The 17,784-nt window shown below is 36.2% G+C and overlaps 1 protein-coding gene across 17 annotated transcripts in view; it reads right to left on the bottom strand.

The window, feature by feature from the left end:
• NRXN1 (neurexin 1) overlaps positions 1-17,784 on the bottom strand; it is a 1,062,013-nt gene that overhangs the window by 59,629 nt on the left and 984,600 nt on the right. For 12 of the 17 annotated variants that reach the window (XM_072140344.1, XM_072140342.1, XM_072140343.1 and 9 more), the window contains 2 exons: positions 12,377-12,466; positions 10,850-11,163 (listed from right to left, as the gene is read on the bottom strand). In XM_072140344.1, the coding sequence (XP_071996445.1) occupies positions 10,850-11,163; positions 12,377-12,466 (404 nt within the window). The remainder of the gene's footprint in view (positions 1-10,849; positions 11,164-12,376; positions 12,467-17,784) is intronic. The other 5 variants (XM_072140347.1, XM_072140346.1, XM_072140345.1 and 2 more) reach the window with 1 other exon arrangement.

Below are 17,784 nucleotides of genomic sequence, written 5' to 3' on the forward strand. Positions count from 1 at the left end.
TCCAGGTGATTTCAGCAAATTTCCCACTTTGGCTCCATAATAAAAGGTCAAAGGTGAAAATTGGACTTCAGCTGGAAATTCGCGTTCAACATTCAGAAAAACTGGTCAGCAGTGGTTTTGGGTTTGTGTACCCGACCAAATTTTTTATTCAAACCCGAATACGACTGGGTCTGCTCATCACTATTCTACGGGGTTTTTATGCCTTGTTATGATCACTACAGGAGGAGTATGGGTTGTACCTTATGGATCGGGACCTATACTTTATAAAATACCATTATACCTTTAAATAATGCGTAAATACGATGCTGGTGCTTCATTTTATGGTTAATGACTATTATGTCTTTTACTTTAAAGATAAAGGGGCATATTTATCAGGACCTGGCCGTGAAAAAAATCACAAATGCAAGCTGATTGCTAGTACTTGCGATTATTATCCCCAATCTGCCACCTTCACGCCAGTGTGGCATGAAGGTGAGTGAAGGAGGGGTAGGCTCGGCCGGCTGCGCGGAGGGGCGAAGGAGGCGATACCGCCAGCTACATTCACAAACGACCCCTAGTTACAGATGGACCTCTCTGCCCACTGTGACCTCTTGTGAAGCCCTTGGTCCCATTACAGCACAAAATGTTGAAAATCCAATTGTCACAAGGACACAAAAAAATGTTGTCTGGATCTACAATTATAAAATATACAGTATATATAAGAACAAACTACCTGCATACATAACTTATTGGTAAGTGCGCCAATTTTGTAAAAAAAATGGAAAATAAAAAAGTAAATTGGACCTTAGCTAGTTTAGAATTGCCTGGAGTTCGGTTGTTGTAGCTGCATTATCAGTCTTAAAGTGCAGCAACAACACAACCTCGTAAAATCCACCATGTGGTCAACAATTCAGCCATCGGGAGCCTTATGATGAACATTCAGTTGCTGTCGGACAACAAAGGGCCTATTGTTGTCTGTGAATGTCATGGCACCATAGATATGGATCTCTTGAATAACAGATGTCGGATCTGAGTCTCATTCCATTAGGTTTCTCTGACAGCAACGTGTCTTGATAGGTAATGCAAACAAATACGCATCAAAGCATAAATGTATCAGAATATTTAAAAAAATCACACAATTGCATTACCCTTCTTGTCCTCGGGGACCGTGTAATGAGAGAGCTTCGACGCAAACTGAAAGTTAAACTGTAATAAATGTAAGTAGTCATTGACATGCATAGTTATCAAGCTTTTAACAACTCGAAGCTTGCACTTTGTGAGTTATTTGAAACAATTTTAGATGCCAATCAATAAAACTCACTTTTAAGAGTAACGAGAATGTGAATTAAGAGGACACTTTCAGCTTCCGTATAAGTTAGTGTCAATAAATGAGTCAATTTTATACGCCCGTACTCTCCTTTGAGGTGTGATAAAGTGTTTGATGAGGACAATAAGAAACTAGATGACAAGCTCGACACTAGTGGATACAATTACCCCCTTATGTGCTTCTGGTACCACGGCATCAGCACTCATCATTTTCTGTCTTTCCTGCTCGAATTTACTCATGTAGAAGTCTCTGAGCTACTTTTCGGCACAGCAGGCAGTAAGCCTTCCCTAATTACCACCATAGAGACCCAGATGCTTTTGTCAGCTTCTCAAGCAAAGGAGAAATAGATTATGTGAAGACAAACTAACCCAAAGATCTGAAATAGTCCATAAAATAGAGAAGAAAATCGCTCGGATGTCTTTGCCATCATCAAAACCGTCCAGATGACGGTAAATGGTACAATAACGTCAAGATTTAGGAAAAATGTCTTTGAAATATTGAGAAAAGTTTACATTTGTTTAGACTTTTAGGTCAGATTCACACAAGACAAAAAATGTATTTGACATGTGCTGTTTGTGAAATATAAATAAAGCTAGGTTTATGTCACATTTGGCCATTACATTACTATGAAATGTTCCACTGACTATATGTCTCAGGCTTATACAACTGGAATCCAAATCTGGATTGTAAACTCCTATGATTGGTTCACCAAAAATGTATATATTTCAGTCACTGGTATGTAGCCTTATTGCAAAGCAACAAAAATGAGGATCTGCGCTGGCCAATGTATATGTATAAATTCGTCACCAATACACCAATTCAAACTGTTAACACCCTCAATCGGTGGCAGCTCTTATCACAGGTGTTAATGTAAGGGGGTCCCAAAATGTTTTTTTAAATGTGGAATTTAAACAGATAACAACCGCACTCAGTGCCAGAAACTTCTTTTTAAATAAAAAACGTTTTTAAATTTCAAACTTCTTTTTAATAAAATTTTAACAGGTCTGCTCATTACTACCCATCATGTCCAACCTATTATTCTACTGTGTTGAAAAAGTGGAAGGCACATACCCCATAAGATGTGCCCCAAGTACTAATTTTAGGGGTAAAAACAAGATCAACCTTGCACACCCATAGGCCCTTTAGATTAGTGGCATTCATTTTTTTTTTACCTATTTTAAATGTTGACGCTATTTGTTTTTAGAGCTACAGGCAGTCCCGGGTTACATACAAGATAGGTTCCTTGGGTTTGTTTTTAAGTTGAATTTATATCTAATTCGAAACTGTATATTTTATCATTGTAGATCCCAGCGACAATTGGAGTTTCAAAATTTTTTGCTGTAATTGGACCAAGAATTATCAATTAAACTTCACTACAGACACCTTACAGCTGATCGTTGCAGTCTGGGACTAAAGTAACATCCAGAGAGCTTCACCAGAGGTCACAGTGGGCAGAGAGGTCTGTCTTTGTAAGTGGGTAGAGAGGTACGTCCGTCCTCTGTAAGTCGGTGTTCTTAAAGGGGTATTCCCATGTGGGCAGTTACATTTAATTGAATTCATTTCCATATGTAAACATTTCTTCAACTGGATGTTATTAAAAAAAATGTTCCTGTGTGAAGATAATTTCTCATAAATGTGGCCATGTTGTCCCTTAGAAACGAGGTAGCTTCCCCGGATACGACCACCTCACATTTTGGCAGTAGGTTTTCCTCTACTACTCTTACTGTAAAGAACCCTTTCCCATATAGATGTCTACAGATGTTCCTTGATTCTTTGTAAAGTTCTTGAAAAGAATAAATTATTTGTTAGATTATTAGTTTACTTTTATTTTTCAGACCATACAGTAGAACCATTGGTATATTTCCACTAACTAACACCAGATCCGATTCGTCTACGCTGGTAGTCAATGCTGGTTGATTCAGCAAGATTATATTTTTAGTATAATTTTGAGATAAATTTGGGCCGGAGTATTGAACACTACTGTTCCTAAAAAATCCTCTGAGAATTTTACTATTAGAAGAGCCATGAATCTGAGTGACAGCCTGCACCGGCTAAACAGCTATCTAGTGTAAAGAAGAACAGAGAGCCATTTACAAATGTTTTTTATTTCTATTAAAACCTGAGCATGTATTTTACTGCCGTTCTGTTCCCGAGTTTCTCCGTGTTTATTCTTCATGTTACAACCGTGTAAACAATTCTTTTTATATCTCTCACAGGACGGAGAGAAGGTGGATGTTTCTCAGCATCAAAAACGTGTACTTCATGATGATATTGTCATATTATTTAGAGATCAGTTAAAATAAATCGACAAAACATGTTCTCGTTCCACAAGAGTGCTAAGTGGGCCACCGGGGGTTGTATATATTTTTTACTTTTTTAAGTAGTTTTTACTTTGTATCAATTGATATTTTGCAACCATGAATCTGTAAGTGAAAGCTTTCTAAATTTAAATACTCATTCCTATGGCTATTCAAGATGAGAGGACCCAAAGTTTCCATTCGGGATCGAGGCTAGGATGTGCCACATTTAACCCAGACAAAGTGCCCTACAGCCAATCCAGCAAACTGATGCCCCTAGCTACAAGCCATGCCTGTGATTGGCCAAGAGGACAACCTTGTTTATAATGTCTACAGTTTTCTCTGTATGTGACCCATAATCTCTAAAGCAGTTTTTACTTTGTATCCATTGATATTTTGCAACCATGCATCTATAAAGGAAATCTTTCTAAATATAAATACTCATTTCTATGGCTATTCGAGATGAGAGGATCCAAAGTTTCCATTCGGGATCGAGGTTAGGATATGCCCCATTCAACCCAGACATAGTGCCCTACTGCCAATCCAGCAAATTGACGCCCCTAGCTACAAGCCATGCCTGTGATTGGCCAAGGGGACAACCTTGTCTATAATGTCTACAATTTTCTCTGTATGTGACCCATGATCTCTAAAGCAAAAATTTATGGCATAATGAAAATAAAGATCATTTCTATTTATTATTATTGATCTGAAATGACTAATCTTAATGGGTTAAAATCCCCATAAAAGACATCCTTCCTTATGAGATATTTTATTCTATGTGGAAATCTTAACAAAGATCATGGATGTTTTCAATCATTGCAGAATATATATAGTACTTTTACTACCAAGGTCACAACAGTTGTTTCCGCCATCTTTATGAGCTGGTGTAGCACCTTAATGATAATGTTCATTTATATGATGCCGTTATGTTCCATAATGCTTTACAGATTATGGGATAGGGGAATTAACAACTAAAATAAGACATTACAGTTTAAAAACATAGTTATATGTAAGGAGTGAGGAGCTTACAGTCTATGAGGATGAGAGAGGTGACACAAGAGCTTACAGTCTATGAGGATGAGGGGGTGATACAAGAGCTTACAGTCTATGAGGATGAGGGGTGACACAAGAGCTTACAGTCTATGAGGATGAGGGGGGACACAAGAGCTTACAGTCTATGAAGATGAGGGGGTGACACAAGAGCTTACAGTCTATGAGGATGAGGGGGTGACACAAGAGCTTACAGTCTATGAGGATGAGGGGGTGACACAAGAGCTTACAGTCTATGAGGATGAAGGGGATGACACAAGAGGTGTAGGAACTAGTATAATGGACAAGCCGTTTCTTTGTAAGAGAACAGGAAAAAATAATTTAAAAAATGCTGCTGCATGTAATAGTCATCATCCCCCATATTATATACAGAGTCCACAGTCAATGAGACTGCAAAGAAGACTGTCCTTAGTATTTAGTATAAGTATTTGGTGTCCATTGGATAACAGATGGGAGGAGTACACAGGGTGCGTTAGTTTCATGCATTTAGGGAATGTGAAAGGCCTGCCCAAAGGGATGTGTTTTAAGGGCACATTTGAAGCTTTGGAGTTTGGGTATTAGTCTGGGGTAGGACATTTCAGTGAATTGGTGTAGCTCTGGAGAAGTCCTGGAGACATAAATATGAGGTTCAAATTCAAGAACAGATTAATCTGCTGGCAGATCAAAAAGCACAGGTTGGGCGGTATATTGAGATGAGAGAGGACAGGTAGGGAGATGCGGCACTGTGCAGAGCTGTGTGGATGAGAGTGATTAGTTTAAACTTTATTCGGAAGGAAATGGGTAACCAGTGCAGTGACTGGCACAGACTTTAGGCATCTGTGTAGCGTTTGTGACAAGTCTGTCTTCTGCATTAAGAATAGATTGTAAAGCAGATAGTTTTGTAAGTGGAAGACCGCTTAATAGGGAGATACATTAGTTGGGACAGAAGTGACTCAGAGTGACAATAATCACCTAGAAGTCAGAAGTCCATCTATATCACTAGTCACTACTAAGGACATAGTACAGGACTTAAATAAAGAATAATTAAGGGGTTTTTCATTCTTGTATAGTTCATCGTTTATCCGTATGATAGGACAAAAATATCAGATTGGAGTTGACTGACTTTCAGCAATCCACTGTTTGAACAGGCTGCTATGCTCTAGGGCGAGCACCACAGTCTCTTCATTTTTAAACAAAATTGGTAATAATTTTCCCATGTCCCATGGCATTTTGAAGCAGATGGGTAAGGACAGATGTGGAGTCCCCCTTATGGAGGACCAGAAGGCCTACACTACACTTCATACGTTACATGTTGTCTACACATGTGGCGCAGAATACTCTAACATTAAGTCATTTCAAATGAATATTGTAGATACAACAGATCAGCATTAGTCATTATGTCACTACAGCAGATGGCACAAAAGAGTGCGCTGTGTCTCTTTTTTAGTCTTTTAGGCTCACGTTTCCAAATATGATTTAATACTAAAATTTCTAATATTTTTATTTGTTATTATATTGATTTGATTTTTAGTAGAAATCCAAGTCATATAGAATTTAGTCCAAATAGAGACACTACACAATATTTTTTTTTTATTTAAATATATTTAAAAAAAAAAAAACATATTGTGACTATTTTAGAAAATCATAAAAAATAAACCAAGAAAATGGTATTCTGCATTACAGGGATTATAAAAATAAAAACATTCACAAAAGGCATCGCAGACAGAATTCCTATTACTTTTTATTCTTTTGTTTTATAGTCTTTTATTCTCCATCATTAACATTAGCATTAAATGTTTTTAGAAGGAGGACCTACCTTATATTTTAATTCTTCATGCCATAAAGCAAAAGTGATTTGGCAGCAGAAAATGTACAGTACAAATGAATATAACAAATTATTATTATTGTCGCTTGTGTAATGGAATTTTAGAGTGGTTTCTTTATGGCCAATATCCTCCTGCATTTTTTTATTTTGCAGATGTAGATATTTCATGAGATTATACATATATCTTTGGTGTGTTTCTTATAGATGAATTGACTATTAAGGAACATTCATTTGAAATTGAGCTTGTTCCATTGAAATATATGCAGTCATGCAAACCGATTGGCCAGTGGGAATGTTTACAGCTGTCTATATTTACATAAGAAGCAAAAGGAAAAAGATCCACCGACTCTAAACCTTCCATTAAAAAAATACGAAGATATATATTAAAAATCTATGCATATTTATACACAGCTGGTAGGATATGTATTTTATTAGTACAAAGTTGGAAGAACCCCTTCATAAATGATTGAAAGGTTCATTGGCTGCTTTGCTATGGTGGAAGGTGAAATGTCTGGGAAAATTTTCACATCTAATCAGTTTTTGCCAATATATGTAGACTGTATACATGTGACCATAGATTGCATGTAATAAAGGGAGTTTGTATTTAGCGTCAAAAGCTAGAGTAAAAATCTCTATCCTTCATGTTGTTTCACTTTGTTAGTAAGTAGTGTCAATCACTTTGGTGAGCACTTTTTGAAATTGATACTGTTGAAAGTAGGATAATAAAACATTTTCAGGGACAGATTATGGGTGATAGGCAGCTGGGTTGGAGCTTTTTTAGGTTAATTGTGATATACAATGCAAAGCTGACCTGAGTATAAACTGAGGTATCCAAAAAACTGGATAAACCTATTGACTTGACTACAAGCCTAGGGTGGGAAATGCATTGGTCACAGTCAGTATATAGCTAGTCAGTCCTGTTCCCCCCTAGTATAAAGCCAACCAGCCCTATATCCAGTAGCCTGTCCCCAGTATTTATCCTGGCAGCCCCCTGTCCTCAGTATATATCCAGCAGCCCCCTGTCCCCAGTATATAAGCAGCAGCCCCCTGTCCTCAGTATATAGCCCGGAAGCCCCCTGTCCTCAGTATATAGCCTGCCAGCCTCCTGTCCCCAGTATATAGCCTGGGAGCCCCCGGTACCCAGTACATAGCCTGGTAGAACCCTGGCCCTAGTATATAGTCTGCCAGCTTTGTGTCCCTAGTATATAGCCTGGCAGCCCCTTGTCCCCAGTATATAATCTGTAAGCCCCCTGGCCCCTGTTTGTATTTTTAAAGACTTGAATATGTCATTTTTTGGGCTGAAAAACTCAGCTTATACTGAGTATATCCCAAGTATTTCTCTAAGTGTTCCCATACAGAACTATATAGTGTTGTGCATGAGGATGCATATTTGAAGACAGGCTAACAGTGTTCAACTCCACTTATTCTGGTCTAGTGGAATTCTTTTCTTGGGCGATGAGAACCTGGGCTGAAGAAGACGGGCTATCTCTGCACACTAGCCAGTTGACAAACTACTAAACTTATTGAGCAGCAAAACTAACGCCGCTAAGTCCTCAGAAACAGTGGGAAAAAATGTTCCAACTACAGGAGATTCAGAGTGCCACCTTAAAAAGGATTTAAAGAGTTGGAGTTGGTAGAGGTGATGAATGGTCCTCAATAATGTGATTGATATCAAGGGTTATATTAAATTGGGTTGACCACCACTAATCTGTAGTGTTGGAAAAGCAGGTCATAACAATGTATGCTCTCAGTTCCTGTTTATCTCCAAGTTAAATATAAAAATTTTGAAAAAAGTTGTTATCGAGTAAATTGTGACACAAAAACTAAATTCAGATGTCTCAACCTTATTTCGTTCCATTGCGTGTAACATTGTAAAATATGAAACACGCTGTATATAGGTCACCTGGTACATTCAAACCTCCTGACTTCAAAGTGAAATTGGTTGTAAGTGACTGTATTGTGCTTTTTTAGACACTCGTCTTTATTCTGTTTGGGTTGGAGGGCAAAAACCAAGGCTGTCGTGAGAATATTTTGATGAATCCTCTTCAAAGTCACTGCTTCAACATAAACAGAAATACATCCTTCACCCACATTTTGCCCTCCAGAATTACCAACCATGCTTATGTTCTGCAGTTTAAAGTGAAGCCAATTTAATTCTGCTTGGCCAAAAATGTGTTTCCATTGTTCCAAAACATTCAATCACCCGGGGGTTTATTTCAATAGCTATTTAAGTGGCTCCATGTTATCAGTGAAAGCTCAAGTTGATTGAGGAAAACAAAACACCATAGTCGGATTCTATATTTTTGGTAGTGAAGCAATGGTTCTTTACAAGGCATTTATAGAAACAGTATGTAACACATGATGGCTGAGCAAGCTGCGGAGGAAGCCTGGTATCTGCCCTTTTATCTGAGCTCATAGAACTGGGTCACTAATTAATTCAAGGCACAGAGTAAAATGATGCTACTCAAGCATGTACTGAACACATTGCGTGTTTCTAGGAACAAATGGTTAGTAGAGCTGGAGACGGTAAATATGCCTTTAAATACGAAGACAAAGAACATGAGGATGAACCCCATCATCTTAAGAGATTCAAAATAGGAAACAAATGAGACATAAACCTGTATCTTATACTTAAATATCTTGTTGAATCGCAGTATTGGCAAGCACATTGTGATAACAGATTGGTAGGGTCACACTCCTTGCACTCCCATAGATAGCTATTCTGAGCAGCTGATAACCAGAGAATAGAATAGGAAGCAGACAGCTCAGTTTTCAGAGAAGTGGCAGAACAAGTTCCCACAGCCCAGCTTCCATTTCAATGATTACGATATTATCTGCAGTTACTTGGTCTGACCACCATACCTAGAATGGAGCTGTCTGCTTCATTCTTTGTTTGAGAACAGTAAATTTCTATTGGGTAGTGGGTGTTGGACCTCCAACTAATCTGATAATGAAGACCCCTTTTATCGATATTTCATAAATTTTTTTTTAATCAAGAAAAACCTTTAAACAACAAATTAATAACTGAAAAGTAAAAAAAAAAACAAGAGATAGAACCAAAAACTCACCAATGTTGCTCCATTCTCGATTCCAATAGCAAACCCAATTAAAAACTTGAGGATACTGGATCACACCACACACATTTGAGTATTGTTAGCAAAAAAAATCAATATTATATACAAATAAAGAAATGCAATACTATTAATGATTATGTACTATGAGATAATGGTGACGGATTATCTAGCAATGTCCAATTTGTCTTTTCTTTCTTTTAATGTTTATTCCCCATTCTTAACCTCAGCTGTGCCATGTGACCATCTATCATAATCACCTGCCCCAATGCTAAAGAGAAAGAGCCCTTACCCAAAGAAAATGCTTGAAGAAAAATCTGTCAACGGTTTAGACAGTTAAATCTAACTTGATGGAGAAAATGTATCGCCGCATGGCTCTGGTCTTCTCATGTGGTGGCCCTAGCGTACAATTGTATTGGAACCTGCAAACTTGAACTTGAAGTTTGCAGGATGTAGCGAGCGTGTAGGTGCAGGGCAGGGACGTTGCCAGCAGCACCCCCCTTTATGCCCCTTCGACCCCACTTTGTGTGGAGTTGGCATAAAGGGGGAAATAATCACAATTACTGGAAGTCCCTAGAAATTGTTATTATCCCCATATTACTCTTATTGTTGGACTAGTGTATGGCATATAAATATATACATCCACTACCATTTTTGTATTAGTATAAAAAGTGTCTTAAACACTTAGCAGGGGTGTAAGCTTATTATGCAGGTTTCTGATAATCTGATACAAATTATGCCAAATTTGACATATTTTGTTAAACAAAGGCTCCTTATTGTTTTATGTCAGAATGGAAGACGTTAACACTATTTATTATGAAACCACAATTGAGCTTCCTATAGGAAAGAATAGAGAAACTGACTTCCTGTTAACTTAAGACAGTTGGGGCAATTTTTTTAATATTGATGCTCTGCCCTCTTAGTACATTCGGTACACAACTGGATCAATTCTACATGAGGCAATCACCTTGCTATTGCCTACTCCATGACTGTCGTGGCCTCCGTTTGACATGGAGATGGCGTAAGGAAGGGAAAAGTCACAATTCCTACACCAGGGCAAGCCTTAATAAGTTCTCCCCCATAGTATCAGTTGGTGAGTCCTATAGCTTGTCCCATGGCACAGGTAAGGACCAGAAGGAAGCAGATTACTCACAAATGCAGCTACTGAAAGAAGATTACTACATTTCATGTCATGATCTTCTATAACTAGATAAAGAATCAACATTCTTATGTTGGAATTGTATTTTCAGATGTTGCTTTCTTCTTTGTTGTTTGCAATTTTTTTCTGTAGATAAAAATAATAAAATATGAGACTACTAACCTGACCAACCGGCTCCCGTGTAGGTTGTTTTGTTCTTTTAGTGTTGGCCAATGTGGTAGTTGTCTCCATGATAGAAGTGGACATTTCTGACTGCATGGCCGTGGCAGTTGACTCTGTAGTCATTGATGAAGGCACATCACCAACAAGCCTCACGTTTCCCTCTATCATGATATTGGCATCGTTTTCAGCCGCCATATTCAGAACCTTTAAGCCATTATAGTAGAGGCCACTAAGTTGGCCTTGAAAAGGATGTCCCCGTTCCTTCCCACCGATTTTAATTGTTGCCTGGCTATTGAAGATTGTGAGCTGCCGTCCTGCAAAAAGAATATTACATACATACAAAAATGTTGACTTTGATCTCTGTAATCTGGAAAAGATGAGTAACATTTTGTATGAAATGAATGGTGAATGCAATAAATTATAAGATAGAGAATTAGCTCATAATTCATTGCTTTTTATGAGGTGACCGTGAAATGTGCGCCTACTAATAAAGATTTATCGCCTTGAATGCAGTTGATGCTAAAGGCCAATCAAAGTTTGTGTTTTATTGAGAAAAAAAAGTTTCAAAAACTGCCAGCCATTTATTTACATTTTTTGGAAATATTGTTTACACTTTTACTTTTCTAAAAAGATACTTCCGTAGCAAAGGGTTAAATAGAGATTTATAACGATCTTTTGCCACAGAATGCAATTAGCATTCCATTTTTAGTGTTTACCACTATAATATTGAATTTCGTTTGCTTCACCACAAGTTAAGAAAAGGAATGCATCATTATGCATCCAAGGTAGTGAATAAAATAGCTCTGATTGGCATTTAGCAAGGCTAACAATTAAAATAGAGTCTTTTGATGTAAAAGCGACTTCAGTAATGATACACATACCAATGGTGAAATTATGGCACAATTTTATTACACAAAGAAATCCTTAAACATTGGCAGCATTATGAAATCACAAATACATTTTGCGCAGATTGTTCTCTGCATATGATTAGCATGCACACAATTTTAAGTTCTGTTTTAATTATAGTTTTTCAAAAAAATTCCTTGAAAGGATGCAAATGTTAAAGGGACTTCACTTTGATTGGCAATTCATCTTGCCCACTAGTTAGAATACCTGTAGTTTATACCAAGATATTTCGTTCACGGCAGTAAGAAAGGTAAGAATTCTGCACATATTTTAGTTATGAATTTAGATGCGGGAACAGGAAAAAAAATATCTATGAATAATTTAGAATGTTTGGTTAAAGTTATCTATGAGTGTCTTCATAGATTGAGTTAGTCGATTATATTTACAGTCCCTTTAACCTTAAGTTAACAGGGTACGATTATTAAACATCTGAGTTCTAAACAGGTCAGAAAATTATTATACATTGTATGCAAGATACCACTATCTAGATTTTACTGTTTTAAATGTTTTTAATTTAGTTTTACTGAAAATTTATTTTAAGGTTTATTAGAGTTACAATGAAACACTACTTGGTTATGTTCAAATTATTTTTAGTTGAAGTTTTAATCAATGTTTTTTTACCTTTGTCGAGTAGCCAATCATCAACTACTCGACCAAGTCGATATGGAATTCGCTGTCTAGCAATCGCCAGGCGTTCGTTATCATTGTTTCCTTTAAAGTTTAAAGAGACATTTCATTGGTTAAAATCTGTAAGGTCAAAGGTTAAAAGTTAATACTTAAAGCTTGAGCTATACAGTTGCCACATGACTTTTTGAAATTTGGATTTTTTAAAAAATTGTACCTAGAACATATCATGGTTCAGTCATCCATTTATTTTATTTTAGCAAACAAAATTATTCCTACGTTAATTGAAAATTAGAAATCTGCACTTGATCTAGGTTATTAAAATTATGTTATAGACAGACCCAAAAAACATATTTAAGCAGCATAGAATGGCTTTACATGAAAGAAATCCGTTTTTTGGTATTTGTTATTATCTAGTTAAACATATTCATATGTAACAGATTTAATTTTGCAGGATACAGCCAACCTCTTAACCCAGGTTATTCATTTAAAAAGTCTATGAATCAGAATACCATTGTGGATGTTATTACCAATGCATCCATGTAAGGGATAAAAAAAAAACTAATTTCTTCCTTGAAGAAAAAAAATTCTGATCCACAAGATTCAAAAAATCACATGGTACAAATGCATTGCAGTAATAGTAGTAAAAGAGGATAATCATAAAACTGTAATTCAGTCAGCATGGAGAAAGATTTGACAAAAGTTATTACAGCCATATTTAGGTATCGATCTAACTCAAGCCAGCTTCATCCTAATTAAGTTTTCATTACCGGTATATGAATTATTTTTCGGATTGTCAACTAAAATTCTAAAGTGTTTCAACTAGGAATTTGGAAGTCAATGGGATAAACATTAGCAAAGATTAATGTCAAAAAGAAAACCAGAAATTTCAAATAAATCTTACAAAAAACATTCAAATTTGCATTTGTTTGAAGGAAACACAATAGTGCAATTCATCTCTCCAATGACATTCTTATAATTTGTCTTAACTTTTGGCAGTACATGGCCCTATATCAGCTTTGTAATCTAAACCTTATAATTATACACTTGAAATCACTTTCTCTCGCCAATAAAGGGAAATAAGTTTAGAAGATTTTAAAGTGTAATTTGGGTCTGAACAAGAGTCTAAACAACCTTTGTTACTGGGTAATCTAGAGTTGGGCAAAGTGGCAATATTGCTGATCTTATTTATGGAGTATGTGCTCCCTAGGTAAACCTGCCTTCATTAGAGGTGAAGTGACCCTGTTTTTATTATTATTCTCTTTGGTGGTGCTTTAACTTATAAAAGTGTTTGAACAAAAAATTCTTATATAGTCATCACAGGTAGAAAAAAAAGCTGGCACTCACCAGTTCCTTAAATACCATCTCATCTTTATTTATTCCATCGTTAAAAGTTGTGAACAATACAGGGGAGAGGGTAATGAGATTTTTCTAGGGGTGACTCGCGTTGCGCTTCATCTTGCCTAGTTGAGACTGCGGTTTACCCTCTCCCTTGTATTGTTCCAACTTTTAACAAAGGAAAAAATAAACAAGAGATGGGTTTAAAGGAATTGGGGGGGGTGCCAGCTTTTCTTTTCTACTTGTGATGAATAAACAAGCTTTGTGCTTACCCTATTATTATACCTTCAGGGGTAGGATCCCTAAGTTTGATTCACACCCCCACTTGTGGCAACACAAACCATTTTATATTTACAATTGATTTACCTAAAATTGTACATGACAGTGAAGGGTTCCTGTTATAATTTTGCATTTATAGAAAACAAAAATAAAAATAAGAAAAATTGAACAATAAATAAAATTGATCGGTGTATCTGTGTATTGTTCATTGGGTATGTTTTTAATAGGTTCTAAATAGGCTAAAAAACATTTAAGAACCAATACTTGCTTCACAATGCACTCAGTGGTTCCCTGTTGACCTTTAGTTTGTGGTTCCTCTAAATAATGCCAATTGGTCATCCCAGAGGCCAAGGACTGTCAATGGACTAGGAGTAGCATCTAAACAACTGAATTTGATATGTGAGGGATTCTTTAGTTGAATATTTCTTTATAACCCCTTGTACTCTAATTACTAAATTATCTTCTCAGTTTCACATATGATTGGCATGAACCAGAATTCTTAATGCCACATAAAAAGGGTGTATGATAGGGACAATCAACTTGTGTCAATAACGATTTAGAACAGTTAAGTTATTACTCAGAAAAGACCAACTAAATACATTTTAGGTAATTCTGCTGGTGAAGGACATTACTTCCCCCACAAGCTTTACAAATTTTTTCTCTTTTAAGGAAATCTTTATATGGAGGAGATCTTTGAAACCCTCCTGAAAGAGGTATGCCCAACATGCTCTTCAGACTGGTAGGTTACCAAAGTGCCCTTTGTGCTCCCATTCATCATTTCAGTTATGGTTCTTAGAATGTAGCTTGGAAAAAAAAAAGAAAAACTCATAAACGTTATTCGATAAAGATTCAATTTTGATAAAATGATTATAGAAAACTAAAGTGTCTCTTATTTAAAAGCCCATACTTTAACTACGCAAGTGATAGCGACTAAACTGGACTAAAAAAGGTCAAACAGTCATTCGCAGGTATTAATTTTGGATAATTGTGCATGATTGTTCTAGACCTCAGGGGATTTTTTTCTTAAATTGAATCTTTAAAAGGCTGAATAATTCTGGGAAATTATTTCTAATAATAAAATCATCTTAAAATTCAAGTGCCCCTGGTTTTACATAAAAATGATCTGGGGATGGATAGTAAAATTTTACTTTTGAGACATCCCAACCCAAATATTTGTAGACTTTTTTCTTCAATTCAAGACGGCCACCTACTCATCAGACTACTCTTTAATGGTTGTACTCTGAGGACCCCTTTAGATACACATCAAATTTTGAGGACATATTTATAAGTTTATCTATATAGTATCTTTTCAAGTCTTGTGGTCCATTTGAAAAAGATGAACAAGAAACAGAAGCTTCAGTCTATTAATAATTCTTGGATGTCCCTTGTGCCAAAATTAGATTTCAACTGCAGGATAGTAAATTTGTCAGGCCAAATTGTCTCACCCCCCACTTGATATAGAAAAAGGGGTGCAAAATTAATAAAAAATAACAATATTCTTGCAGCTTTTTACATGCAATTTTCCTGGCATGTAAAATCAATGATGGAAAGGAAGTTCTTCTCATCTGCTAAAATTAGGTCCTCCAGACTTTGACCTCTTGTTTCATGTGAAATTCCAGGGAGACTCTTAAAATTGCTACAACGTACAATTGGGGAATATATCTTTATTATATGTATAATTTAAAATTAAAACATTCAATCAATAAATTGATCAATCAATCAAATAGCCTAAAATGGAATTATTCTTAAGGCGAAGCCGTAGTTCTACCAAATGTCCAAGGTAATAAATGTGTCTAGTGTTTGCAGAATCCAATTAACCGCTCTTTAAATTTCGTTCTCAGGAGGCAGATGGTCTTTTTTCTTACATTTTATGTGTTTCTTGAACATAATTTTTTGTATCTAACAAAGAGTAAAATATGAGGCTTCTAACTGTTATTTTATCTCATTTTTGTATATCAATTAGGTGTAGTTATTTTCAGATACCGGTAGTTCACTTTATCTGAAATCCAAAATCCTTGGAACATTTCAAAAGCTTTTATTTGTTTCATAAAACATTTGAAGGAGAAAGAATTAAAGAGTCAGAGAGTGAAATGGAAGCGTCAAGTATTGTCTGGATGCATCTGTCTTCTTGGATTAACATGGATTTACTTGCAAAATTAATCCTAATAAAATATATCTTTCAATGGGATCTTGTTTTGTATTATATTATCCATCAAATAAATGTACTCCAGTAAAATGTGAAGAGGCAATACAATGTACAAATGAAACTATCTCTACGCTATCATCTTCCATATAAAATATCTGCGGTGATATTCGACGCTACAAAAGTTTTAAGTGCTAGGTATTTGCCAATATACATGCTTGTCACCACTGATATAAAAGTGAACAAATGATGAGCATAAAGCTTAATTGAAGACATCTATTTGTTGTCAAGAAGAAATCATCTCCGCGGTGGGAATGTGATGAGGTGACAATAAAACACAGGTCAAAGTTTTGTCGGGAATTGTGTTTGTGACATTGTCTACTTTGGCAGAATCATAAACAGCTCATTGTCGTAGATCAGTGCTTGAAGATAAAAGAAAAGGACTGAAAAGGGCTAAATGAAGTTAGATTGTAGATGTGAAGGAGCTGAGAATAAATTATGATGGTTTACTAATAACTGAACAGTGCACTAAAAATAATAAAATGAATATGGCTGTTCGGGTATCAGAACAGATTGTTCTATCTTGGATGGGAATCCATATAATTTGGTTCAGATTTACCTTGAAAAAAATTTGTGAAAGAAATTCAAACAGAGTAAGGTAGATGAAATATCAAAACTGGCTGTAACTCCAATTTTTTTTAAGTTTAATGGGGGAGGGGGGGGGTACTTTATTCACCCAAATGTGATGTTTTGGCCCAAACACATGGGTGTTTCTGAAGCTCACATTTACCTGTGCTATAGTCTTTTTTCTTTTTTTTCAGAAAGATAGATAAGCAAATAGATAAATAAAGTAGATGTTTCAGATAATTCTGTAGATAGACCATTATAGGAAATCTACCATCAAAATCAAGCATTATAAAGCAGGTACAATTACTCATAGAACCAGGCACTGTGACAGTGGTAATCTTCTTATATGTGTTATCCATGGCCTCCTTCCTTCTAAAATCAACTTTTGCAATTATGCTAATAAGCCACAAGGCTCCTGGGGATGTTACTAGTGCCCCTGTAGAGCTCTAGCATCACAGATTGTTACACTGTGCTTCTCCCTGCTCCCTCAGCATTTCCCATTCTCTTTCAGCAATGGAAGTTTCAGCACACAGTGAAATGGGGGTAAGTGCTCCTCACAGTGTAACTTTGAAGCTTCAGCCAATAATTCCTGCCAAAGCTCTTCTGGCTTAATTACATAATTGTAAAATTTCACTGTAGAAACAAGGGGGCCATGAATAACAAATATAAGAAGATTACCATGGTCACTGTTTGTGGGTATATGAGTAAATGCCCCTGGTTCACCATGATGGATTTTGTTGGTAGATTAACTTTAGGCTGGACCAGAACAGATGATGCTGTTAGCTATCTTTGACTTTAGTGACCTTACATCATCTGGCTGTGGGTGTTATCTGATATTATGTCTCCAATAGAATTGGAACACCGAAGCAATGGGACATAGACAACATAGCCAACGAGAACTAAATCATTTAGGGGAACTATAACAATATATATTGCATCATGGGAATATTGGGTCATTCATTATTCTACCTATCTGTTTATTCTGGTTACCATTGGGGAGTTCTACTAAATGATACAC

Source organism: Engystomops pustulosus, chromosome 3 (assembly GCF_040894005.1).
Source record: "Engystomops pustulosus chromosome 3, aEngPut4.maternal, whole genome shotgun sequence".
Classification (NCBI taxonomy): Eukaryota; Metazoa; Chordata; class Amphibia; order Anura; family Leptodactylidae; genus Engystomops; species Engystomops pustulosus.